The sequence below is a fragment of the Dipodomys merriami genome, unplaced genomic scaffold, assembly GCF_024711535.1.
Source record: "Dipodomys merriami isolate MVZ:Mamm:240054 unplaced genomic scaffold, mDipMer1.0.p SCAF_3, whole genome shotgun sequence".
NCBI lineage: Eukaryota > Metazoa > Chordata > Mammalia > Rodentia > Heteromyidae > Dipodomys > Dipodomys merriami.
The window spans coordinates 112,680,830-112,708,717 of NW_027204492.1; the positions used below are offsets into that span (position 1 = coordinate 112,680,830).

The window sequence follows — 27,888 nt, forward strand, 5'->3', positions numbered from 1 at the left end:
ATGGACTGGAGATGGTTGGCTTATATGGAAGCCCTAACCTGAGTGATGGATGTTAATTATTAAACATTTTAGATGGTAGCTGGCTGATTTCTCTGATATTCTAATCCGGGTCACAGAATGGCTAAGGCAGCTTTAAGTGGAAGGTGGAATTTTTTCCCTGCGTTTGTCTCCTGTTTTCAACTCTGAAAGAATGTTGTGGCTTCTCTTTTTCTTGGTGAATGCTATTCAGGCTGAACTCTGTCAACCGGGTATGTTACCTTGAAACTTAAAACTTGATTTTTCTAAATGATTGATGAGACACTGACTGAACAAACTTTATACTTTCCTAAATCTGCAGGCAGGTTGTGCCTTGAAAATTGAACCCATGACTCATAAGTTTTAGAGAAATATTGAAATCATCTAATATGATTTTCATCAAACTTGCAGAAGTATTTGGGGGCAATTTAATGAACTTTCTCTATTCTGTTGATTTGAGTTGCAATAAATAGAATTTTTCAAACTGTGTTTTGATAGATTTTGTTACTGGCTGCTTCCTTTATTTCTTTCTGGCAGATGCAGAAAATGCCTTTAAAGTGAGACTTAGTATCCGAACAGCTCTTGGAGATAAAGCAGTAAGTGGCACCTACGTTTTCACTTTAATTTTTCTTTGCTAACCACACTGTATTTAATGTAATAATGGGCCTCTCTGTATAGTAATCTTAATATTGAGTTGGAAGACATATACTAGAGGGAATTTAAAACAAATGGGTGATAATACATGTAAAAATAGAAGTGTGAACATTTCCGTTAAGAGTTTTGGCTAGGAAGGGATGGAAAGAAGTTGAGTAGTTATTTATTTATTTATTTATTTATTTAATGTTTATCTTTTTTGTATGTCAGTCAGGCCTGGGCACTGTCTCTGAGTTGTTTTGTTCAAGGCTAGCCCTCTACCACTTGAGCCACAGTTCCACTTCCAGCTTTTTGGCTTTTTTTGTTGTTGTTGTTGTTTGTTTTTTTGGTATTTTATGGGAGATACGAGTCTGAGGGATTTTTGTACTTGGGCTGGCTTTGAACCACATTTCTCAGATCTCAGCCTCCTGAGTAACTAGGATTACAGGTGTGAGCCAACAGTGCCTGGCATATTTTTGCTGTTGTTTGAATAGGAAAAATTTGAGCGCAGTTAAAAGTGAGTGGACAAGCTAGGTGCAGGTGGCTCACATCTGCAATCCTAGCTATTCAGGACGCTGAGATCTAAGGACTGTGGTTTGAAGCCAGCCCAGGCAGAAAAGTACATGAGACTTATCTCCAATAAACGACTCAGAAAAAGCCAGAAATGACACTGTGGCTGAAGTGGTAGAGCGCTAATCCTGAGCACAAAGAGGCCGAGGGACAGTGCCCAGACACTGTGTTCAAGCCCTAGGACTGGGAAAAAAAAGTGAGTGGACAATCTTCAGGTAGATTTGAATATACAAAATAGAGAGGAGAAACAGATATTGTTTAGATTCTGAGAAGGACAGAGATGTTTCCTAATAGAGGTAGAAAGATTAACCATTGGCAGGAAAGAAACAAACACCTCTAGCAGGTAAACAGATGAGTGTCTGTGGAGGAAGTTTGATATCTTGGTATCAGGAGGACAGGGAGGTTTAAATTTATGACTTGAACTGTATCTATAACTGAAGAAGCAAGAAAATATAGTGAGTGTGAGGTGTGAGGGAAAGCATGGTGATTTAGGTGCCTGTGGGAAGTTTGAAATAGTCATATGACTCATGAGACAGAGATGATGGAGAAACCAAAGGGATTCACAGGCGGTTTTGAAGTAAGTCATTATAAATTCAGAATTAAATTAACAAGCCCTGTGTTATGATTTCTCTAGTTATGCTTTACTAACTTGTCTAAAGTGTGGGATAAAAAGCAAGGTGAGCAGGGGCATTTAGTGTCTTGGCACACGGAGTATTGAAATGAGGGAATATGGAACCATGGAATATGAACTGCTAGGTAAATATATGCAACTAGACTTAGAAATGGCCACTTCCCCTTATGTTTTCACATTGTCTTCCCTCTGTATGAGTCTGCATTCAGAATTCCTCTTCTAATAATATTAGTCTTATTGGACAACAGCCTAATAACTACATTTTAAATTCGATTATTTCTTCAAAGATTCTATCTTTGAATATGGTTACAATTTGAGGAATTTCAGTTTATGACTTCAACATGACTTTTTGTGGGGAGGAGGATCTAATTCAGCCTATAATACAGTCATACCTTAATATTTTCCAGCTATGAAAATTAAAAAATAAATTTTTTATATGTTAAAGGAAAGGGATCTGGGAGGGAGAGCTAGTTTATGAGGGAACAGAAAAAGGAAAGGATAGAAGGGAATGTATATGGCCATGATGCCCAATTTGGTGACTGGCTAATTCCACTGAAGCTTCTAAGGAAAGTAATACAATAAGAAATACCCCAAATTTGGTATGAAAGTGGTTAAGTTAAAATGTTCAAGAAACCCTACACTGGACTTTAAGGGACGTGAATTATCATGTTCTCCAGTTTTCAGTGTTTGAGAAAGATGTGGGTTAATAACAAATAGTAAGAGAGACAAGGAGAAAGAGGAGAAGAAAAGAGGGAGGACAGAGAAATGGAAAGAGGATGGCTGGGAGGGAGGGAGGGAATGAGAATGAAGGAGAGGGAGAACAATCTAATAAACCACCTAATGGATTCTTTGTTTGTTTGTTTTTAAAAAAAACCATGTCTTTACATTCTCTATTTCCTTCTCTTCCAGTATGTATGGGATACAAATGAAGAATATCTCTTCAAAGCAATGGTGGCTTTCTCCATGAGAAAAGTTCCCAACAGAGAAAAAACAGAGTAAGTAAAAAAAAAATCCAACTATTTGCAATATTACTTGAGACTGTGCACTATTTCAGACCTTAAACTTAAAATAATTTCTTAACTAAAATTTTAAGAAACTTAGGTCTCAGTTAAAAAATAATTTGTAATTTAGCTGCTCTTACAGATTATATCATGTTCCAACAATGTTCTTTGTTCAACATGTAATATAGAGATAAATTACCAATAAGATTGTAGCTGAGATTTCTATAGTCTATTATATAAATATAATTTTTCTTGCAGAGAGATAGATACTAAAGAATCCTACATTCATTTAGGAAAATAATCCCTGAATATATATAGGTTATTCTTTTCACATTAGCATCTATCATAGTACCATGCTAATTTTTCTAAAAGCAATCATTACCTCTAATAGTTTTACATTTTGTTCTAGTCTTCTGGAGGGATCTTCTCTGTTTGTGGTGCTTCTTTCCCCTTCTGTTTGTGGTGAGGGCAATATTGCTGGTGTCCCTTCACTTCTACCTGATGCCTCTCCTTAAGAAGGAAATGGCCTGTCTGATTGTTATGCTGGAAGGAAAATCTTGGTTTGGGTCCCTTTCTCTTTGGGATTAGCTTGCCCTCCCCACTCTACCAGGCATTCTTAGTGCTATTCTCTAGTTCAGTATTGAACTAGAGCACATGCTCTGACAGGCATGCATACCTTTCAGGCAGTACTTTATTATTTCCATAGAAGGAGCATTTAGATCAGTAGGTGCCGTATCATTTGTTGTTCTAGTACATTGTGCTACCTGCCTCAGATCAACTCACCATGAGACAGGATGGATAAACATTTCATTTCAGGATATATTGAAGTTAGAAAGAAAAACTTTATGTTCATTAATGTCATATTCTCCAACTTAGCCTTTTATTTTGATCTTCTATCTGTCTTATTCTTTAGTCTGAGTACTGTAATGACTCAGAGCCTAGTGAAGAAGATAATATTAATCAGCTTCTCTCAACCTCACAATATCTGATTCATGGGCTATGATTATGAAGTATAAAGAGTAGATGTTAAATAAGCAGAATAAACATGATATATATATATTTGCATATACATTCATGTCTATTTTAATATTTTAAAGTAAAATAGTCACATGATTCAAAAGATCAAGAGGAATCTTTCAAATGTGACTGGATGGAATTGCTGCCCGTTGGGCTGAGAATTAAGTCTTTTTTTTTTTTTTTTTTTTTTTGTTGGTCATGGGGCCTGAACTCTGGGCCTGGGCGCTGCCCCTTAGCTCTTCAGCTCAAGGCTAGTGCTCTACCACTTGAGCTACAGTGCCACTTCTTGGGCTGAGAACTAAGCACAGGACAAGCTGGGTAGTAGAGCAAGGTTGGAGCTGTACTGCTGGAGGCAGAGCCTAGGGAGCATGGAAGATGATACAGGCTAGAGGTACCTGGAGGGGTCTCCAAAGGTTCCACAGGAGCACTCTGAATGCAAAGCATCTAGGTGGCAGATGCAAGTGGAAAAGCAAGTGGAAACCACAGAAGGCTCTGGCCAAGGCAAGGCTAGGCCTTTCTTATCTGTCTGAACCCCAACTCCTTCTCCCGCCTATAAATGGGGGAGACTGAACAGGGGGGAAGGTAGGCATGCAGGACAGAGGGCAAAGGGCTGCCACTTAGTATCCATTTGGGCAGAACAGCTGCATGTTGGAGGGAGGAGGGCAGTGTATTCGACTGGCCTGGATGATGTAGTGGCCGGAAGTGACAGGCAGGTTCCACCACATGTTCCAGATGCCATCAGGAGGTAAGGCAGAGAGAGCTGTCAGGGCATCCAAAGGCAATGGTGTGGGTGAACATAACCATCTTTGTTCATTCTAAGCTACACAGTTAGATCTGCAGAATTAACTATTATTGAAAGCATGCTGTTTTCTAGGCACTTAATTAAAATGATGGATAAACTAGGTCCACACATTCCTGGTCCTATTCTCATGAACTTGGCTATAGGGGACATAAAAAAGGGGGTATAATGTGACTAGAACAAGGGAATTCTTTCAAAGATTATTTTGCAAACTGTAAGAAATTATTTTTTATTGCTGTTTGCTGAGGTCCTTTTTTGAAGCAAAGTGAAAAATGTATGAAAAATTAATCTATGCTCTGGTGTCATTACAGTGAGTTACTAGTGATTTTATTGGGAGTTTGGTTGAAGATGATGTCTAGATATGTTTCACTGTTTAAAACATATTTTTGGCCAGGTTGCTAAAAACAGTGGCACAGAAATCTCAAAATATTGTAAGCAGTTTCTAAGTTATGATCTAAGTTCAAAGTTTATTATTCCCCAGGAAAACTGAAAATATTACATACTTAAGTTATTCCAATTTTGGCTTTTAGGTTAATTTACCATTTTGAGCAAGACAGGTAAAAGGATATCTCAAATATGGTTTTCTCTTTCTAAGCTAGAAAGGGTAGAGCATGTAATGGATTTTTGTCTCTGTTTAATTATTCAAAGAGAAGTCTTGTGATTTCAAAAGGAACAATGTGTGCTCTTGTATCCATAGTAAGGTAAGGGGATTAATGGTCTTGTGCTTGTAAAACAGCAGCCCAGCTCCCAGTATTTAGTCCTGATCTTAGAAACAAGAGCCAGATTCTTATGACCCTTTGGATGCCATTGGCATCCATTGATGAGAAATGGCAGTGGAGCCAATTCTTAGAGAATTAGCATCAGACCAGGGCTTCCTATACAGGAGTAGGAAGGAATATTTATACTTCTTAGTAGTGATTTGCTCCAAGCAACCACTTAAGTATGTTTTGTAAAAATAATCAGATCTATCTGTACTAAACATATTGGAAATGTAGAATTTTAATTGTGCTAATAGCATTGCAGTTTATCACATCAAAACATGTTTTGTGCAAATCTTGGGGAAACTTATTTGGAAGCTCAGGGATAAGTCACACTAGTTGTACATAGTCTATAATTAGAAGGAAGTCAACTGGTGTGCTTTGATTCCTTAATGTCCTGGGGCCCAAGAGAATTCTTGTAGGTGGATGAACAGTGTGGTATGTTCCTGATGATCAGCCACTGATAAAATAAAAAAAGAATGCTCTTTGGTCAGATACCATGAAGTTCTTGACAAAGACTTTGAATAAGCCATATGACATCTGAAGCCCTTTGTTCTCCCCACGTCTTGGGCCTGTACTCAAATAGGGCACAAAGATATGTCTGAATTCTGGCATCTTGTAAATTCTGGGCTTTTACTTTGCTTTCTAATGTCCATGGTGATGGAAACAGAGGAAAGTATTGGGGGCCACAAATGTGTTGAAGGAATTTTCTGTGTTTGTCCACTGTGTATAGCACCCTCCAAGTGCATGCATTTATTTATTTACTTGTTTATCTTCTGCTTTTAGACACTTAGAAGCAAATTCCATGGGAAAAGACTGCTTTGTTCATGGTTGTATTCTCTGAATCTTTAATAGAGAGTCTATGAAATTCACATTTGAACAATCTATAAAGAGGCTTGAGATGAACACACAAACCAAGTATCTGGATGACCTTATACATGGATTTTGGCCTTCTCTATTATGATAGAAATGCTGGGTGCTGGTGACTCATGCCTGTGATTCTAGTTATTCAGGAGGCAGACATCTGAGAATCAAAGTTTAAAGAGCCTAAGCAGAAAAGTCTGGGAGACTTTATCTCTATTCAGCCTGCAAAGAAAACAACCGAAGGCATGGTTCAAGTGGTAGAATACTAGACATGAATGGAAAAAAGCTAAGTGAGAGCTTGAGGTCCTGAGTTCAATCCTTGGTACCATCACACACATACCTATAAGAAATGCTATTTTCATTCATTTTATATAATGCATATAATATTCCACATCCTATCTTTTTTCAGCTGGTGGTTTATTTTAAGATTTATCTTTTTATTGAAAATATGTAGTTGTAGTTCAGTGATTTCCACTTAGGGATGATTTTTTTCCCCTCTGGTGGTACTAGAGTTTGAACTTAGGATCTCATGCTTACTAGGCAGGTACTCTACCAGTTGAGCTACTCTGCTAGCAACTTTTTGTGTTATTTTTGAGATAGAGTCTTACTTTATACTCATACTGACCTAGACTGAAATCTTCCTATTTGTGCTTCCCTTTATTGCTAGGATAACAGGCATATGCTCTTGTACCCAACCATGTGCTCCTCCTTTAGCTTGGGATGACAGGCTTTTGTTACTACTATAGCCATTGGTTGGGACAGAGTCTCTTGAATTTTATTTTAAAAAGCCCACACTGGTCTTGAACTGTGATCATCTAATTTCTGCTTCCCAAGTAGCTAGGATTACATGCTTGAGCCAGTCCAAGTGATTATTTTATCCTGTGGGAGATATTTGTATGTCTGGAGACATTTTTTTGCCAGTCCTGGGGCTTGAACTCAAGGCCTGGGCACTGTCCCTGAGCTTCTTTTGCTCAAGTCTAGCAGTCTACCACTTGAGCCAGAGCACCACTTCCAGCTTTTTCTGTTTATGTGGTAATGAGGAATCAAATCCTGGGATTCGTACAGGCTAGGCAAGCACTCTACCACTAAGCCATATTCCTTATATAAATTGTTATAACTGGAGACACTACTAACAGTATCTGGTGAATACAGGCCATGTTTGCTGCTAAATATCCTACAATACACAAGCCAGGACCATTGTGCATTGTTATATGCACAAGCTAGGACTGCTGTGCATTGTTCTATCTTCCACAACATAAAATTATCTGGCCTGATTATGCTAAGCCTAAGAAACCTGAGTGATTTCTTTTGTCTAATCTGTGGAGTAGTATTTTCTTATTACTATGCATTTGATTTACTTTATACATTTTTATATTAGTGGACATTTAAGTTGTTCTTTTTCTCTGTTGTGATGTAAAGGGCTGCAAGGAACATCTTTGTCAGCGTGTGTGTGTGTGTGTGTGTGTGTGTGTGTGTGTGTGTGTGTGTGTGTGTGTGTGTGTGTGTGTGTGTGTGTGTGTGTGTGTGTGTGTGTGTGTGTGTGTGTGTGTGTGTGCGCGCGCTTCTCTGGAGTGACTGTGCCTATTGATTCCCATAATACTTCCCAGATCCCAATTCTATCATCTTACCAGCATTTGATATTATTTAGGTTTTAATTTTGTTGCCAATTTGAAACTTTAAAATTACTCCCTTTAAACATTTTCACATTTCCTAATTAGTAGGACCAGATAATAGGAATTATTTCCAAAACAAAGCCTCTTACAAAAGCATTAAAAACCAAAGCAGAAGCCCATATTTTCAAAGAAACCAGAACAAACATATTTTAAAAATGATGAACACTTTTCTTCCATCTCACCTTTAACACAGTCCTTACTATACTCTCTCTTCTAGCAGTGAAGTTGGGTCACCAGCAATCTCATAGAGCTCATAGTCTACTCAGGATGCTGTTTTGTATTTGACAAATACTTGTAGCACACCCTCCATTGGCCAAGAGAGCAAACATGACTTCTAAGGAGAGTCCTGAGTCACAAACATGTAGGACTTTCTGGAGAGATGACCAGGTTTCTTTAGTGTTACCCCAGGTGGGCAGTGGAAGAAAAGCCAGAACTCCCTAGAAGATAAAGAGAGGCTCTGGGGCTGGGAAGGTGGCTCAGTGGTACAGTGCTTGCCTTGCATGTATGAGGCCCTGGGTTCAATTCCTTAGCACCACATAAGCAGAAAAAGCTGGAAGTGGTACTGTGGCTCAAGTGGTGGTAAAGCACTAGCCTTGAGCTGAAGACCTGAGGGACAGTGCCCAGGCCCAGAGTTCAGGCCCCATGACCAACAAAAAGAGGGAGAGAGGGAGAGGGAGAGGGAGAGGGAGAGGGAGAGGGAGAGGGAGAGGGAGAGGGAGAGGGAGAGGGAGAGGGAGAGGAAGAGGGAGAGGGAGAGGGAGAGAGAAAGAGAGGGAGAGGGAGAGAGGGAGAGAGAGGAGAGAGAGAGAGAGAGAGAGAGAGAGAGAGAGAGAGAGAGAGAGAGAGAGAGAGAGAGAGAGAGAGAGAGAGAGAGAGGCTTTGAGTGGGGGCCTGCAGAGAGAGCTGTATCATTCTTTCCCTCAAGGCAAGGGTGGGAATAGATTGCAGAGCTTACAGCCCTAATAAAACCAACTAAGCATCTGTATACAACTTTATTTTGTTCATATCTATGCCTTTGTTATGTATTATAAGCATACATAACAAAAAGACCTAGCTTGACTGTTTCTTGCCAGTAGAGGTCAGTGCTGCTTAGTGGTTCTCTCCCAGTGTGAATTTTGACCTCCTGATTCAGTGATTACTTGGCAATACCTGGAGCCACTGCTGATGGTCACAACTTTGAGTATGCTCCTAGCACACATTGATCAGAGGTCAGGTAAGTTGCTAACACCTTCTACTTCCTAGGGCAGTCTCCAACTACAAAGAATGATCTGTCCCTCATACCAAGAATGCTAGGTGGAAAAGTCATAGAGTTTTGTTTCCCCATTGCTGGGAATGGAATTCAGGATTTGCCCTAGGTAGAGAAGTACTCTATCAGTGAGCTATACCCAATTCCTTTAGAATTTTCAAACAAGATCTGACTCTTCAACTCAGGCTCTCTCTCCTTTAACTCTTTTATCCTCCTGCCTCAGCCTCCTGAATGCTGGGATTACAGATATGAAGGGCAACATTGAGCTATGGTGTATAGTCTCTAATAGAAAGAATATTAGTGCTGTGTGCCTGGTATCCCAGCTATGTAGGAGACTGATATTGGGATCATAGTTTCAGGCCCACCTAGGCAGAAAAGTTCAAAAGACTCCATTTCAACAGAAAGAAGTAAGGTATGGTTGGTACCTGCCTGTCACCCAACCTATAACAGGAAGCCTACAATAAGTGGGTCAAATCCCAGGTATATACTGGGCAGTGAGATTCTATCTCAAAAAGGAAGTACAAAAAAGTTCTACAAGTTCAGTAAATAAATGTAAACCCCTGAGTTCAAACACCAGTACTGAAAAAAAAAATAAAAAGGCACTTTTTAAAATTCAGTGTCATGGTCCAAGTATACAATATTTAATTATTGATAGCCTTATGTCTATTGTTTAAAATGTCTGAGTAGACTCTCATTGTTTCAAAACCCAGTCCTCAGTGTTCCCTAGAGGTTTATATGCTTCAGGCCATTCTCATTTCAATGGGACTGCATCAGGACCATATAAGAATGGTTTCTTGATGGATTCTACAGAGAGTGATTATATCTCCAAATTAATTTTATTTTTATTAGATTTCTTTTTTGGACATGGAGTTTGAACTCAGGGCCTGGGTGCTATCCCTAAGCTTTTTTGCTCAAGGCTAGCAACTCTAACATTCTGAGCCACAGCATCACTTCTTGTTTTCTGGTGGTTACTTGGAGATAAAAGTCTCATGGTCTTTCCTTCCTGGGCTGGTTTGAACTGCTATCCTCAGATCTCAGTCTCCAGAGTAGCTAGAATTACAGGTGTGAGCCACTGGTGCCCGGCCTCTCTATTTATTTATTTTTTTTGCCAGTCCTGGGGCTTGAACTCAGGGCCTGGGAACATCCCTGAGCTTCATTTGCTTAAGGCTAGCACTCTACCACATGAGGCACAGGACCACACCCGGCTTTTTCTGTTTATGTGGTACTGAGGAATCAAACCAAGGGCTTCATGCATGCTAGGCAAGGACCCCACCACTAAGCCACATTCTTCCAGGCCTCTATTTATTTTTTAGTTTTGTTCTAATTAAGTAAGAAATGTTATGAGAGGACAAATAGGTAGTCAGATTCAGAAATGATGGGAAGACAAAGATATGCAAGTCACTTAAGTAGGGAGGTTCCTCAAAAAAACTCACTCCTGTAATGCCAGCTACTTAGGAGGCTGAGATCTAAGGATCACAGTTCAAAGCCAGCACAGGAGGAAAGTCTGTGAGACTCTTATCTCCAATTAATTACTAAAAAGATGGAAATGGAGCTGTAGCTCAAAGTGGAAGAGTACTAGCCTTAAGCACAATACCTTAGGGACAGTACCCAGGTCCTGAGTACAAATCATAGGACTGGAACCAAAAACACAACAACATAATAAAGAACCCTGATATAGATCTTCTCTGTAAGCCAGCCATATAACTCTTGGGCATCTACCCAAAATATCACAGCCCAGGCTACCATAAAGACACTTGCCATCCATGTTCACTGCCACACTATTCACAATAACCAAGTTATGGAAACACACCAAATGCCCTACAATGGATGAGTGGATCAAAAAAATACATGGTAATTATGCACAATGGAATTTTACATAGCCATTAGGATGACTAATATTAAGTCATTTGCAGGGAAATAGATGGACCTAGAACAAATCATGTTAAGTGAGGCAAGCCAAGCTCAGAGAGACAAATGGTATGTGTTTTCTCTCATGGAGAAGCTAGACCTAAAATACACCAGGACATGATAAATTACTCAAGACTCTAGGTATTCACACACTGTGAGCTCCAAGGAGTATTCTCTCAGGGGAGGAACTCAAGTAATGCCTCTGTGCCTATGATCATATAAAATACTATTTATCGAAATGGAATGGAACCGAGGTATTTTTGGTCTTGTTTGATTATCTGTCTGCATGTGAGGGGGGTAATGATAGGCATAGAATTGGAGGGACAAGGGGTGAACAAATACATCAGTGGTACTCACCAGACATTGTTGAAAATGAAGTACATGGCTTGTGGGTGGAGACGGGAGGGAAACCTGGGAAAGAGTGAAGGAAGGGGTGACAAAAAGAAATGTACTCATTACTTGACTTATGAAACAGTAACCCTTCTGTACATCACCTTTATAACAATAAAAATTAAGATTAAAACTATATATACATGTGAAATCACCCAAGTATATAGCAGAGAACATAACAACAACAAAAAAGACTAGGCAATTTCTAGAATAACAAACTTCTTGTCTTTATTATACAGAACAGAACCAAATATTTAACTACACAAACTGGGCCTTTTGCGGGGAGCCCACCTATCTAAGTCTGGGTTGGCAGGGGAGAGGCCTGGCAAGTCTCTTAACTGTGGGTTCTGCAGGGTAAGGAGGGGTGATCTGGGAGTGGCAGACTTATCAACTGAAGGGATGGGAAGTCTCTGGCTTCTGTGGGGGTAGAGCAGGGGTAAGTGGGTGCAAAGGCTATGGCTTCAGGAGGCAGGGCCCTGCCTCTGAGGAGCCAAGGGACCAGCAGGGTGGATATGCTCCGGGACAAATGGTCCCAATGGGCTGCTGGGACGGTCAGGAGGCTTGGTGGCTGGCAGACAGCATGGCATCTCCTCCCAATTCTCCAGTGGAGGCTCTGACAACCTCATGCTGGGCTGGTGTATGCCCCCGTAGCAGTTTTCCAAGCAGGCTGGGCAGGCTGAGGGAAGGCTGCATCAGATGAGGAGCAGAGGAGACAGGGTGTGGCAAAGACGCACTTCTGTCTCTTCATCTTGATGGAGCCGATGCTTTGGTTCAGTGGCCCCAGCCTGAGGTGGAGAGGTCGGGCCACAGATTTACTGGTGTCACGAATGAAGGCACGTGGTTGAGATGCAGAACTCTGGAGGAGCAGAACCTTAGACCAGACAGGACTGCACAACTTGCTTTGGCCCTGTTCCATTGGGCCTCTCTGACCCAGCCCTCTGGTCTCTCCTTGTGGGGTGGGCTGCTGGGGTGCCACCCTAGACTTCCAGGAATGCAGACAGGCTCTCTTCCTAAGCTCCGAATCCCGTGAAGAAACTTGAGGGGACCAAATCCTGTGCTTCAGGTAATGGTTGTATTCGCCACCAGGATAGTCGGGCCTCACTGGGAGCCACAGAGACAGCTTGCGAGGAAAGCGGCTTGGGGCAGGTGTGGCGAGCGCCCTTGGGCCTCTGTTGTGCTGAAGGCTAGGCAGCACAATCTGCTTGCTCACTTTGGGCTTCGTATACTGGGGGGCAATCATGGACCTTGCAAAGTGTTTCTTCTGGATGAAGTGCTGCAAGGCGGCCCTCCGTATAGTCTTCTCCAAGTAAACGTTCATGGAGCCGTTCATGATTGCGTTGCGACGTTTGCACTTGTTCCGCACAGAGCGGCGCTTCCTGAAGGGCTGCACTGTGGCCTTGCGTGTAGCCGAGCGGTGGCTGGTGAGCTCATGGCGGCGGGTAAGGCCGCGCCTCACGGAGCGGAGCTTCTGGCCAAAAGGCCGCATGTCGGTCTTGCCTGTAGCCCTGTAGTAGCTGGCGAGTTCTCCGCGGCGGGCAGGACTGGGCCTCACAGAGTTGGGCTTTGGGGCTGAAGGCCACAGCAAGGCCTTGTACATGCTAAGGTAGCGGATCAGGTACTTGCCCAGGTAGGTGGCCTGGAAGGCAGCCCAGAAAGTTCTGAGAAAGCCATTTCTAGGCTTCCGAGAGTAAGTCTTGCAGGCCCAGAGCTGCACAGCATCCTTTTGTGGGCTCGGGTATTTGCTTACATAGCTGCCCATGACTGCGCTGAGCTAGGGAGTCCGGAGACTAGAGTGCAGATCTCGTTCCGACGCCGGTGGACTGCGGAGCAGAAAAGCGACCAGCAACCTACAAGCAATTGTTAGTCAGCGAGTGGCGCATGCGCACTGGCTTGAGGGCCCAAAAAAACCCCACAAAAACCTAAGGGGCGCATGTCACGGGGTGGGGCTAGGCATGCGCACAGGGTTGGGAAGTCCTCTGCATGTGTCACATGACATCTTGGGGGCGGCCAGACTTGCATACTGGGCATGCGCACCGGGTTAGGAAGACATACTATGTAGGGCATGTAACAAGGCTGGGGGCAAAGGAAGTGGGGGGGGGGTGTAGTGCAGGCGGATAGGCACACTGAGCATGTGCGAGTTAAACAAAGAGCTTGGGGCACGTGACGTGTGGGGGTGGGTTTCTAAGCATCACACTGGGCAAATCAAGTTAGGAAGACAAAATATGTGTGGTACCTGAGAGGGGTACTGTCTGGGCATGCGCTCCTGGTTTGGAAGACAAAGTGAGTGGGGCAGGTGACAAGAGAATGTCCAGGCATATACTCTGGGCATGCACACAAGGCTAGGCCTCCCTACTCCCACCACTTTGTGCAGTGACTGCCAGGGTATCTCATCCTAATCCTGTTTATCCTCATCACAAAGGCAGTTCCCCCTTCTTCCTTTATCATTGCTGACTCCATACTCTTAGCTTCTGGCTGTTGGGTCTGGCACTTGCTTTTGTATCACATGCTGAAAGGGAGAAAAAAAATGAGGAGCCATTGACAAAGGGTGCTTCTTCATGATTGTAAAGATGACCTTAATATACTTACAAAGAACAAATTGCTACTCTTTTCAGTTAATGTGATTGATGTGTTTCATTCTTGTGAGATGGATGTTAATGCCATTAAAAAAAAAACAATTTAAACCCGGGCGCTGGTGGCTCACGCCTGTAATCCTAGCTACTCAGGAGGCTGAGATCTGAGGATCACGGTTCAAAGCCAGCCCAGTCAGGAAAGTCCATGAGACTCCTATCTCCAGTAAACCACCAGAAAACCAGAAGTAGCCCTGTAGCTCAAATGATAGAGTGCTCGCCTTGAGCTGAAGAGCTGAGGTATAGCGCCCAAGCCCAGAGTTCAAGCCCCACGATGACGGAAAAAAAAAATAATTTAGCTGTTTAAAAATGACAGGCCAACTAGGATTTATGTTTAGCACTGGCATTTTTGTTTTTCATAGTCCCTCATAATTTCCAGCATTCTCTGGATCATGCTTTTCTTGACAACTGATGTCATTTCTGCCTTTGTAACTGATCTATGTAGAATAGAATGAGTCACATTTCCAATTTGTAGTTAACACATATAAATACAAAATACATTGCTCAAGGGTTCCTGAATTGATTATAGCTCTTCAATTTGGAGATCTGTTCAAGGCAATGTAGAAGAACTTGATCTTGAGAACTTTTTCCTCAAAAATGCATGTAGAAGACATATCTGTCTTGTGATGTTCCCAAAACTGTGGTGGGAGAGGCAGTCAGAGCAAGTACTGCATCGAGAGGCTATGCATTCTGTTTCTTAACCAGCATAGAACACTAGCACACTTTTGAGGGCCCATCACAGGTTTCTGTCGTTCAGAGACGGACCAAATATTGAGGAAGTAGTAACAGTGTCAGCCACTAGCTGATGGAGAATGAGATTTCTAATGCTCTCCACTGCTTATTCCGTTTTCACCCCTTAGCAGATCCCTTATTTAAGGAATGATCTTCAAGTATGTGATTTTGAAACAATGAGAACCTCCAACTAATTTTATCTTAAAATGGTGGAAATGACTTTTTACACGTGAAGAGAACAGTTTAATGTCATTTGCAGTGACATTCTAAATGTATATTTTCTTTCCATCTCCTGCAGAATTTCCCATGTCCTTCTTTGCAATGTAACCCAGAGAGTGTCATTCTGGTTTGTGGTTACAGATCCTTCAAAAAACCATACTCTTCCTGCAGTTGAAGTCCAATCTGCCATAAGGTAATCACCTCTAAACATGCCTTCTGCTGGTCAGTTAATTTGCTGATGAACTCAACTCTTTTCATAAATAGGGAGAGTCCCCACTCTTTTCTCCCACATGATTTATTGATTAAAATGTCAAAAATTCTAGCAAGTTAATTTCATTTTTATTAGCTTACATTAGGTGTATAGAGGGAGATTTTATTGTTACATTTCCACATGTTTGCAATGTATTCCAATCAATCTCACATACCTAGTTAGTTTCTGTTAGAGAACTGGCAATATTGGGATACATTTTCTTGTCAAAAAGGATGAGGGACTGGATTTATTACTAACATTTAGTAGGCAAAAGCTAGGATTGTTGCTAAGTATCCTACTATGCACAGGACAGCAGTTCAGACAAAAAATTGTTTGGTCCCAGATGTCCAACTATGCTGTCATTGATAAACTCTGGTTTACATATGAGTTAAGAATATTTACTATTCTCCTCTTTTGACAAGAAGATTGAATGGACTTTTTGGCTTTCCCGTCGTGAACTATGTGAATACAGAAAAGTTAACTACTCTCTTTTTGCCTTCATTTCATCATCTGTAACATATGAATTATTATTGTATGCCTATCTCAGAGCTACTGAAAGTAATTTTCAAGTTAGTAAATGTAAGAAGTTTTGAGGATTAAAACTCCTTGGGTTTTATCTTAAAACAAAAAAAAATCTTTGTTTCTTGAGTCTCTAAAGATTTGTCTTTTCCAGTCAATGAGGTGTTTACCTTAAAATGATACTTTTAAAACTATGATAAAAATAATAATTTATCCTTATTAAAATGAATAATAATAAAAGTAGAAACATGTTTGGAGGATGGGGGGATGAATAGAGGAGAGAATGGTGAGCAAATGCAGTCATTATATTCAATGTACATTATTAAAAATTGAACTGTGTAACTTGAAGATAAGGATGGGAGGGGTATGGGGGAGAACAATAGAATGAGAGCTTATATTAGAAATGAATAGAGTTCATTGGGATTGGAGGAAAATAAATAAAAAATACAAAGAAGGAAAAATAGAAAAAGGATGTATTATCTAGAAGGTGGGTAATAGGAATTTCATGGCTAAAGAATCTGTGTGGTTGGATTAAATAATATGAATTCCACCTATTATTTGCATAATACAAATGCATTTAGACCACTTAATATTAACACCAGTATTGTTTTTCATTTTTGTTAGTGTGCATTAATAGTACAAAGAAATTTCATTGTGATAATTCCATAAATGCATATAGTGTACTATATACCCCACATTGTATTTTCTCAATTCCCCAACCTCCAAACAGTATTTGTGGGTTTTATCATGCTATCTCCACATACATATATGTAATATATTTTGATCCTCTTCACCCTCAATGTCCCGTTCCTTCCTTCTTCTCCCTCCTATTGGCTATCCAGACAAGTACCCCTTTTATATTTAGGTCCAGTTACCATGATGATGATGATGATGATGATGATCATCATCATCATCATCATCATTGTTGTCATTTTAGGTCTACACTCCACAAATGAGTGAAATGTCAGAATTTGACTTTTAGAGTTTGACTTATGTTGTACAACATGTTCTCAAGTTACATCCATTTTTCTGCAAGCAACATAGTTTCTTTATAATGAAAATATAAATGAATAATACACCATTAATACCAGTAACTTTGTGTGTATGCATGTGCTAGTCCCAGGGCAGGAACTCAGGGCCTGGGCACCGTCCCTGAGCTTTTTTGCTCAAGGCTAGCACTCTACAGCTTGAGCTAGACCTCCATTTACAACAGGTTTTTTTTTGTGATTAGAGATAAGAGTCTCAGAGTCTTTGCTGCCTGGGCTGGCTTTGAACTGTGATCCTCAGATCTCTACATTTTGAGTACCTAGGATTACAAGTGTGAGCCACCACCCCTGCTGAACAACAATAACTTATTTTGATGTCTGTGCTAGGGCTTGAAATCAGATGCTGTTCCTGGAGTTTTTTGCTCAAAACTTGAGCTGCAGCTCCACGTCTGGCTTTTTATTTTTGTAGTTAATTGGAGATAAGAGTCACCAAGTCAATACTCTGTGGTGCAATTATATTTTCTTGGCTATATTGAACAATGAAACATTATTAACATTGCTTTTTCTTATTTCTTTTTTCATTTTATAAGTGCAATTCCTAGGAAATTTTCACTCACACAAGGCTCATAATATATTTCTACTTTTCAGAGCTGATCTAATGGTAGATGAATTATTGTGTGAATTCAGTAAAGGCCATAAAATATCTAGTTACATCATGTAATTTACCTTTTTTCATTAAATAAATCTTTGCTACCAATCCATTCCTAACTGCCACCACCACTTACAATGCAGATTTTCCCCAGGAAAAGTAACACGTTTACATTATATTTTTTTCCAGACCTTTGAGCTCCCAGGCCTTCATTGATTTGAGTCCTAGGAAACCATTCACAGTTCCCTGAACAAGTAATACTTTACCACGACTTCATTCTTATACTAAGTACTTATAGTTAAAGAATTCCTACTTGTCTTTCAAAATACAGTTAAAAAATATTTTCCACAGGAAAGCAGCCCTGACTTCTAAGTTTTTCACCTTCTCCCGTGTTCCCACTGTGCCCATATTTGCACTGAATATTTTGTACTCCACCAGGGTTGTGAATTTACTAATCTGCTACTCTTCTAGACTGTACACTCCTGAGAATTCTTATTTGACTGCACCTAGCACTTTATCTGATACTTGATTAGTTGTTGGCAAATGTTCGTTGAGTTAATGCAGAAAAAAGTCAACTTGTTGGATTTTTTGCCACTCTTGAATCATATTTTCTTTTCTGTTTCCACTTTTCTTTGCCTACTTTTTAGGTATATTTTATTTTGTGGGGCTATTTATTGGTATTTCTAAACTGCCTTAAATGGAGTTCTGCCCTTCGCATGTAGATTCCACCTCTCAGGAATGAAATCTATGGAAAGAGCTCAAAGTTCAGGACTTTGGCTTACTTCTAGGATATTTTCAACAATGGATAACAGCAGAGCATGGATAGGCATCCTCTGGCAGCCAGCAGTGTGACTTACTAAAAGAAACCGCAGCATCCTTGCTCTCAGCAAGCTTTCTAGTCAACTCGAAGTCTTCTGCTAGGAGGATGCTTTTTATAAGGATATTTATAATTATGGGAGGACAGATATGTACTTTGTTTCAGATGTTTCTGTCTTATTTCATTTGTTTTTAATTATCTTTATATTTTTAGAATGAATAGGAACCGGATCAACAATGCATTCTTTTTGGATGACCGTACTTTAGAATTTTTAAAAATTCCTTCCACTTTGGCACCACCTACAGACCCACCTGTGCCCATCTGGATTATTGTATTTGGTGTGGTATTTTGCATTGTCATAGTAGCTACTACACTACTGGTTTTATCAGGGATTCGGCAACATAGAAGGTAAGATATTTAGGGGCATGATATAAGGAGCATTTGCTTAATTTTGCATGACTTGGGAAAAGGAAAGAATTTTCCTCTGAGGAAGGAGATGCCTTAAACTTGAAAATTTGGTCATTTTAAACTATCTCTTATGATTGTTTATGTTTCTTTTTTGTTTCAGAGTCCAGTAGTAGTTATTTATTGCGTATATTCCGTTTGTTCTGTGCGTTATGAATGTTTTATATGCAGATTTGATTTTCATTATCCCTGTTGTCATTTTGTAAGGTGTATATACAAAACTAAGCATACTTTTTCGATAGGCCAAGTTCACCCTTGGTGGCAATACTATCCAAATGACAGTAGTTTCACAGAAGCACAAGCAATGACTCAGAGAGACTCAGTCTGGAAGAATATGGTTTGTGGTACTAGAGTCAAGTTGGATAATTTATCATTAAATGTATGTACAAAGACAGATAACTTCTCTAGAACAACAGTGAGGTGTACTAGCAATGATTAACTTGATAGGATAAAAGAATTCATAGAGTAGGATGTTTAGAGTGGTACCTGGCACTCAGTGAATGCCCAATAAGTGTTACCTGTAACTAGTATTTTATAATCTTGCCATTTGCTGGTCTTTCACCTAGTTTCTGATGGGATAAGCTCTCTCTTTCTGAACAGATTCTGCAGTAATATAATATTTGGGTGTGTAGCATCATAATCTGTTACCTGGGACAAGTGAGACTGTTGTTACAACACTGTCTTTACGAACTCATCTCATGTGCACACTAGGAAAACAGATGGACAAATCTCTTGTGTAAACCTGGAACATATCAATAATTAGCAAATATAGTCAGGACAATTATGATAATCTCCTAGAGATATGTTATAGTATTTGTTCTAAGTTTAAGTTTGATACAATTGATGGTTAGTTTCTCTTGGGCAAAATATTGCTTGAAAGATGAGGAGTGCAGTTTAAAGTGAGGATGAAACCCTAACTATGGAAAAGACTGGTGTTGTCTTTACTGCCTTCAGTCTTGAGGAAGACAACTAAAAAATGTTTAACACCTCAATACATATATTAGGTAATAATGAGAACATAGTTTGCACAATTACAAATCTTAAACTTAGTAGCCCCAGAGAGACCACAGGATCATTTAAGTTCCTATTTTTTTTCTATGGAGAAGAGTTCCAGAGTCATCTCTGAAGTTGTTAGAAGCAAAACATTAACAATTCTGTAAGTTTTGTCAAGAGCCACTCAGTGGAAAGTTTAGACTGGAGTTCAAACTATGTAAACTCAAGTTCCAGCTTTACTATTACTTAATTTTTCTGGGTCTCAGTTTTCTCATCAGCAGTAGGGAGATAATTCTCAGAGAGCTTTTGTGAGGATTGTGACATAGATATACATGAAGTACCAAGGTCTGTGTTGTTAAATAAGCAGCACTTATTATTAAAAATCAACTTACCCATTGTGATTAAAGGGAGCTATGAAAGGACCTTTTTCCTATACAAATATTGCCAACATATTTCAGAATAGTCTTCCATTCACTGACTCATTATTAGTTAGTTTATTAGTTAGTAAACACCTCTTTTATTAAAATATAATCGACAAATAATATATTTTACAGTGTACAGGTGATGTTTATATATATGTGTTATGAAATAAAGCTAATTTACATAACCATGACCTCACATACTTGTCATTTTTTGTGGTGAGAACAATTAAGATCTGTCTTAGCAACTTGGAAATATACAACACACTATTATTAACTATAGTCCACCATGCTGGACAGTAGGTTTCTTAAATTTACTCATCCTGTGTAACTGAAACTTTTTACCTTTTGATCATACCTTCCAGTCCTCCTGTCATTACTCACTACTCACCAGCCTCTGCACCTATGAGTGTGACTTTTAGATTCTGCGTGTGAGATCATGTGGTCGTTTGCATTTTGTATCTTTGTTTATCATAACATCTTCCAGGTTCATACATGTTTCAAGTGACACAGTGTTCTTCCTTTTTTTTTTAAAAAGTGAAAATTTCATTAGAAATTCATAAATTTTTCATTTATAGTTTGTTATAGGTATCAGTAAATCTTGGTCACCTAAATAACTAAACAGGAATGAAATTTTGATATTGTACAATCCGTCAATTTAGTCCATCTTTTCTTTTTCTTGCTTTCTCTCTCTCTCTCTCTTTCTTTTCTTTTTTGGTGCAGGGTCTGGGGCCTGAACTCAGGGCCTGGGCTCTGTCCTGGAGCTTTTTTACTCAAGGCTAGCAATCTACCACTTGAGCCTCACTTCTAGCTTTTTTTGGTAGTTAATTGGAGATAAGAATTCTATGGACTTTCCTTCCTGGGCTGGCTTTGAACTGTGATCCTCAGATCCCATCCTCCTGAGTAGCTAGGATTACAGGTATGAGCCACTGGTGCCTGACCCTGTCAGTGTTTTAAAACAGACTTTTTATCAGTGTACATTAGCTGTGAAGGGGGAGTTTCATTGTGGCATTTCCATATACACATACAATAGATCTCATCAACATTACCCCCTCTCTAGCACTCTTGCTTATTCTCCCTCTTTCTCTTTCTTAAGACAATTTCAATAGGTTTCATTGTTCTGTTTCATCTTCTTTATTTCCCCTTCTGCCTTCAGCTGATACATACCTTCCCAACAAAGGCTGTTTTTTTTTCCTCCTGCCATTTTTTCTTTTTCTTTTTTTTAGTGTACTGACATGGTTTTCTTTCTAAAAGACTAAGTATATATTTATATACTCTATTCTCTCTATCTATTTACCAAATTGATGGACTGTTAGTTGATTTCATACTTTGGCTATTATAAATAACACTGAAATGAGTGTGAAAGTACAAATATCTCTTCAGCAAGTGTACTGATTTCAATTTCTGATACATTCTCAGAAGTGGGACTGTTGAATCATATGGTAATCTTTTGAGGAACTTCTGTACTGTTTTTCATAATGGATATACTAATTTACATATCACCAACAATGGGCAAGTGTTCCCTTTTCTCCACATCCTGGCTGTCTTTCCTCTTTTTTGATAATAGTTATTCTAACATGTGTGAGGTTGATATTTCACTGCCATTTTGATTTGCATTTTCTGATATACCTTAACTTTTTCATGTATTTGTTGGTCATGTGTATGTCTTCTTTTGAAAATTGTTTATTCATATTATTTACCTATTTTTCATTGGGTTACATGCTTTCCTGCTGTATGATTTGCAAATATGTTCTTCCACTCCATGTGGTGTTCTTTTACCTGATTAATTTCTTTTTTGAATAGAAACTTTCTACTTTAATAATACCATATGTCTATTTTTGCTTTTATTACATGTACTTTTAAGGTCACATTAAAAAACCTATTGCCCAAGCCAATGTCATGGAGCTTGCCATGTTTTCTTCTAGTAATTGTAGCTTTTTGAATTGGTCTTGTATCTGATATGAGATTATGACAGTATTTCATTTTTCTGCATTTGAATGTCCAGTTTTCCCAACACTGTTCATTGAATACACTATTCTTTTTCCACTATGTGTTCTCAGTATCTTTGTTGAATAAATTTGTGGATTTATTTTTTTCTTGTTACTCAGTTCCATTAGTCCATTGTCTGTTTTGATATCACTAACATGCTGAGTAAAAATGTATCTTAATTGCAAATTATCTTATTTACTTTACTGACCACTATAATAGTGGTAAAGTTGGTAACCAGCTCTCTAAAAATTTTCTCTGATATTTAGTATTTTTCAGTTTCCTATCAAGTATGAAAAATTCTGAATGCTTGACAGCTTTTGAAAGTCTAATACTCGTTAACACACCACGACAATGATCATATTTTTGTGAAGTAATTTGAGGTCTCAGGTAATATCTAATTCAGAATAGCAGTTTGTGGAAAGGAGATATTAGTTGAAGGAAAAGACTTGGAAAATGATTTTTTTCATTTTAGTCTTGGGCAACAGTGAGGGAGCTGGACAGGTAGAAAAGAATCCATGATCACCTGCATATACTTCAAAATGATGTGTATGCTAGATCTTTGTCTAGCCCTAGTCCAGAAGTAGGCATATTAGTTATCATCTCAGCTTTATGATAATAATGATACTGATGATAGTGATGGTTATTGTGATAATGAGGTGATAAAGTTCATGATGTAATGAAGGTTTTAATAGAGCATTTGACTGAGACCCCTTATTTTGGCTTCAAGCACTGGAATTTATTCAACTGAATGACCTTAAGCAGGTCACATATGAAAATTGATAGTATTTTTTCTTAGATGGTTATAATGACATGAAGACAAAAGTTAGAGTATATATGCACATTCATTATATACCAGAAAATGCTTTATCAATATAAGTTAGTAGCATTATGTTACAATTATAAAGTGTTTATTTTATAGAACTTGCTATTTCATGGCATATGACAGCACAGGACACAGCACACTTTCACATTTACATGTACATCATTTAAGAATCTAGTATATAAATAGAGTATCATAAACTTAGACGTTTTTTAGATCTAACGTCACCACTGGGTCTTAGGAAGGAACCTCACCAGTTGTCTAAATCCAACCCCACAGAAGCCAAAGCACAGAGAGGTAAAAATATTTTATTTCTTTATTGATTATTCATTCTGTGATAGGAGATATAGTATATATTGTGGAAGAGATAAAGATAGATGATATGACTAGTACTTGCTTACAAGTAGATTATAATCTTCTAGTTGGTAACAAAGCCGGGTCAAGGACTTAGGACATAGAACCCTGGGTAATGTTCATAGCTGAGCAATCAGTAGTAAATTTGCATGGTTGGTTTCTAGATATATTTCTTTTCCTCTAAAAGCGATAGTAAATGGAAGTGCATTTGTATTTCTAATAACTCTTGCTTTTCACACAAGTATACAAGGGCTCAGTCAATACATTCATACATTCAAACTTCACATTCTTATGAAAATTAAATAAATTGTATTAAAAATGTCCACAAACCCATTTTCATTGCCACACTATTCACAATAGCCAAGATATGGAAACAGCCTAGATGCCCCACAATAGATGATTGGATCAAAAAATGCGGTGCATATACACAATGGAGTTTTACATAGCCATTAGAAAGAATAAAATAATGTCATTTCAGGGAAATGGATGGACCAAGAACAAATCATGTTGAGATAAACCAAGCTCAGAGAGACAAATGGTGCATGTTCTCTGTGATATGCAGAAATTACATCTAAATGCACTGGGATATGATGGATTATACAGTATTCTAGATACTCATAGTGAGACCAAGAGTATTCTCTTAGGAGAGAAATCAGGGGCAATGCCTAAGTGCCTCTTCATATTTATGTAAAATAATACACGTACTGAAATGAACTCCAAGATATAGAAACAAGAGACTTCTTTTTTTCCTTCCTTCCTTCCTTCCTTCCTTCCTTCCTTCCTTCCTTCCTTCCTTCCTTCCTTTCCTTCTTTCTTTCTTTCTTTCCTTTCTTTCTTTCTTTTTCTTTCTTTTCTTTTCTTTCTTTCTTTCTTTCTTTCTTTCTTTCTTTCTTTCTTTCTTTCTTTCTTTCTTTCTTTCTTTCTTTCTCTTTCTCTCTATTTCTTTCTCTTTCTCTATTTCTTTCTCTTTCTCTATCTCTTTCTTTTTTAGTTTTGATGAGTCTGTCTTCTTTATCTTATGTATGGTGTATTCAAGAGTACATCTTCAGAGGGACTGGGGGGAGGGTGCAGAACTTGAGAAAAAAAGGGTGAAAAGTGCAGCAGTGGAGTTCACTTCACACTGATGAAAGTGAACTATACAACTCTTAGGAGGAGACAGGAGAGAGGGACTAGGAGAAGGTAAAGGAAAGGAAGACACTGTAGGAAAGGAAATATACTCATTACCTGACTCATATAATTGTAATCCCTCTGTACATCACCTCTATAATAAGAATAAAGTAAATTATTTTAAAAAGACAAATTAAAAAAATCATAGCTAGTTATTTTCCTTTGTTGTGTTTAGAATATATATACCCAATAGGAACCAGTGTTAAGTGTGTTTTAGATCGTGCCTGGGAAGACTGAAATAGAATTCTACGTCAGTTTCTTTCACCAATCTTGGTTTATTCTGAAAGATAGTTTGCTATACATACTTGAAACTTTCTTCATCTGAAAAGGAGGATAATAATAAAATCTGCATAATATTGCAGTGAGAATAAATGAGATAATGCATACCAAACCCCTACAGTGAGTTTTTGCATGAAATAAATACTAATTATTTTCATTCTTATTGCTATTAACATGACAGATGTAAAATAACTTACATTCCATACTATGGTTAGAAAATCATTTCTTATTTAAAAATTGTATTTGTCTTTTATTGCTTGGCTGTTTTGGGGCTCTTTGGCTCTATTTTGTTTGAAGAGAGATAGAAATACTATTTCTGCTTTTGGTCATAAGGTGCTAACTACTCGTATTATTCTATATTTATGACAACACAGGAGGAGTTTAGGCACAGTTTTTTCATTCCCTGTCTGAGCCACTCAGCATTGTAGAAGTGATAGAAGTTATTAACATTCAATGTGACTTTTCAAGAAAAATAACACATGTGTTTAGCAGAACATCAGATCAGAATGATCCAGAAAGACAGTTAAGGTTTTATTATTCTTAGTAAGAGCAACACAGAGACAGTGAATCAGTTTACTGCTGCACACACTGTAGAATGTGACAAAGTGCTATATTACTGTTAGATAACCTTTGAGCTTCTTATCATGTCTACCAGCTAGCAAGTTACTGACATTGTAGTTTATGAGGTCCAATAATGCCAAGATGCTGAACAAGTGGATCTAAGGTCACTACACACACACACACACACACACACACACACACACACACACACACACACACGGCTGATTTACCACTGGTTCAGCCCAGTTTGATAAGTTCCTATAGTGATTTCTCTCGGATTAATTTTGGCTGGAAAATTATTCTAATGAAGAAGACCTTCTCTTCATCTGATCATATGCTCCTTCTTTCCCATTCACTGAGATGTCTGATGGATTATTTTTCCTTTGTGGCTGGGGAGGGAGAGATAAAATTCCTTACATTGATTTGCACATATCTAGCTTTCTGTCATTTTTCTACACCACAAAATTTTGTAACACCATAAAATCATCTTTTACTAAAGAAAGTGGCAAATAAACAGATAATTCATAATTTCTAAGAATACTATTACATTGCTACTGACTTCATAGTACTCCAGTCAATATGTTTTCATGCTTCCATACACAAAATTCAGCATAAGACTTGAGAACTTAATATCTATTCATTGTTATGGAAAATCATTATTCAAGACCAATAAAGAACAATTTTAGAGGAGTTTAAGCTAGACTTTTTAATGGTAATTTATAAGTTTATATTTTCCTTTTTTTTTTTTGAATAGTACTTAATTTTGACCTTAGGGGCTCACACTTGCCATGCTGGTACCTATTGATGTTTACTATCTTTCTCTCTCCCACCCCACCCCCGCATCCCGCCACCATGCTTCATCTATTGCTGGTCCTGGGGCTTGAACTCGGGGCCTGGGCAATTCCCTGGGATTTTGAACTCAAGGCTAGCTCTCTACCACTTAAACCACAGCTCTCTACTTCTGCCATTTTGCTGGTTAATTGGAGATAAGAGTTTCATGGACTTTCCTGCCCACACTGGCTTGGAACTGCGATCCTCAGAACTCAGTTATGTGAATTTGCTTTTTGATATTTCAATTGATTTTCACTTGACACTTGTGTGCTATTAATTTGTCTAATCCTATGAAAGGAATTTATTACTGTTTAAACTTTGATGTTATTGAGGTTCTACTAGAACTAATTTCTTTTTTGTCAGTCATGGGCCTAGGCACTGTCCCTGAGCTTTTGTGTTCAAGACTAGCACTTTACAATTTTCAGGTTTTTTTGGTAGCTAATTGGAGATAAGAGTCTCATGGACTTTCCTGCCCAGGCTGGCTTCAAACAGTGATTCTCAGATCTCAGCCTCCTGAGTAGCTAGGATTACAGGCATGAGCCACCAGCACCTGGCTCCTAAGGCTAATTTTTAAAATTCATCAAAGTACCATATATTTTCCTCAATTCCTTCAAGTGATTTTTTTCATATGTTATATATGCATGTGTATACTCGTATATGCATTCACATATATGTACGCATACATGTGATCACTTAGCCTAAGCAATATGTGTATATCATTGATAGTATCTTTTCACCTCATCAGCTGTTTATAGTCCTTAAAAGATATTTGAAAATGTGCAACATCATTGATTACTCTTGTGGTTCTGTTCTCCATGTTTGTGCAAAAGACCATACTCAGCTATATTGCCTTCTTCTAGATCCCAATCACTCTTTATATGTTTTTAGGAAGAACAAAGGACCGTCTGAAGTGGATGATACAGAAGATAAGTGTGAAAACACAATCACAATTGAAAATGGCATCCCTTGCGATCCTCTGGACACAAAGGGAGGGCACATTAATGATGTCTTCTTGACAGAGGATGAGCGGCTCACCCCTCTCTGAGAATAACACTTGTTTCTATGCCACTACTGAACACCCTAAGATAGTTTCTTTCATAAGAAATTTTAATGTGCTTGAGAGTAATAAGATAATTATACCTGCAAACTGTTCTGAATCATAAGATGCCAACTAAAATATTTTTGAAAATTCAGTAAGTATAGCTATGTGGTGTTTTTATTGATTTAATCATTTATAAGAATAAGGAAATTGTATTCCAGGGGAGAATAGTCACAACATGGCCTAGCAGTAATTGGAAATGAATTCTTTTTGAATAATGCATATATCACCTTGTATATGACCAAGTAATGAAAAATAAAAATGGAATTGATAAAAATGACAATGTTAATTCACAGGGTGAAATTTTATCTTGCTATCATATTTAGAGCTACATGCATATTTTCTGAGTATTAGCCTTTAATAAGGCAGATCTGTTTGTTAACTATTTGCCAATTTAATAAAGCACTAATCACCTCTTTTTGAATGTAGTCTAAGATTTATTTTTACAAAATAGAACACAGTAATTCTAATTTTTACTAGTTATGTATGATTTACATACATAAATAGAAATGAGTTATTTTAATGTGACTATCATTGTATGAGTATTTTTATTTAAAATTACACTTGATTAATACATGAAAGTCACACACATTTCTAAATGTTCAAT

General features: G+C 38.5%; 1 protein-coding gene across 1 annotated transcript; it reads left to right on the forward strand.

The window, feature by feature from the left end:
• Window positions 1-27,697, forward strand: Cltrn (collectrin, amino acid transport regulator). Its single transcript, XM_070040831.1, has 6 exons — window positions 1-248; window positions 553-611; window positions 2,759-2,844; window positions 15,163-15,276; window positions 18,518-18,712; window positions 27,071-27,697. The coding sequence occupies exons 1-6, from the start codon at window positions 191-193 to the stop codon at window positions 27,225-27,227; spliced, it is 669 nt and encodes a 222-aa protein (XP_069896932.1). The 5' UTR covers window positions 1-190; the 3' UTR covers window positions 27,228-27,697.
• The last annotated feature ends 191 nt before the right edge of the window (window positions 27,698-27,888 follow it).

Coding starts and splice junctions, on each gene's coding strand:
- Cltrn (XM_070040831.1), top strand. CDS start 191: ATGTTGTGGCTTCTCTTTTTCTTGGTGAATGCTATTCAGGCTGAACTC. Junction 612..2,758: donor CAGCTCTTGGAGATAAAGCA/GTAAGTGGCACC, acceptor CTTCTCTTCCAG/TATGTATGGGATACAAATGA. Junction 15,277..18,517: donor GAAGTCCAATCTGCCATAAG/GTAATCACCTCT, acceptor TTATATTTTTAG/AATGAATAGGAACCGGATCA.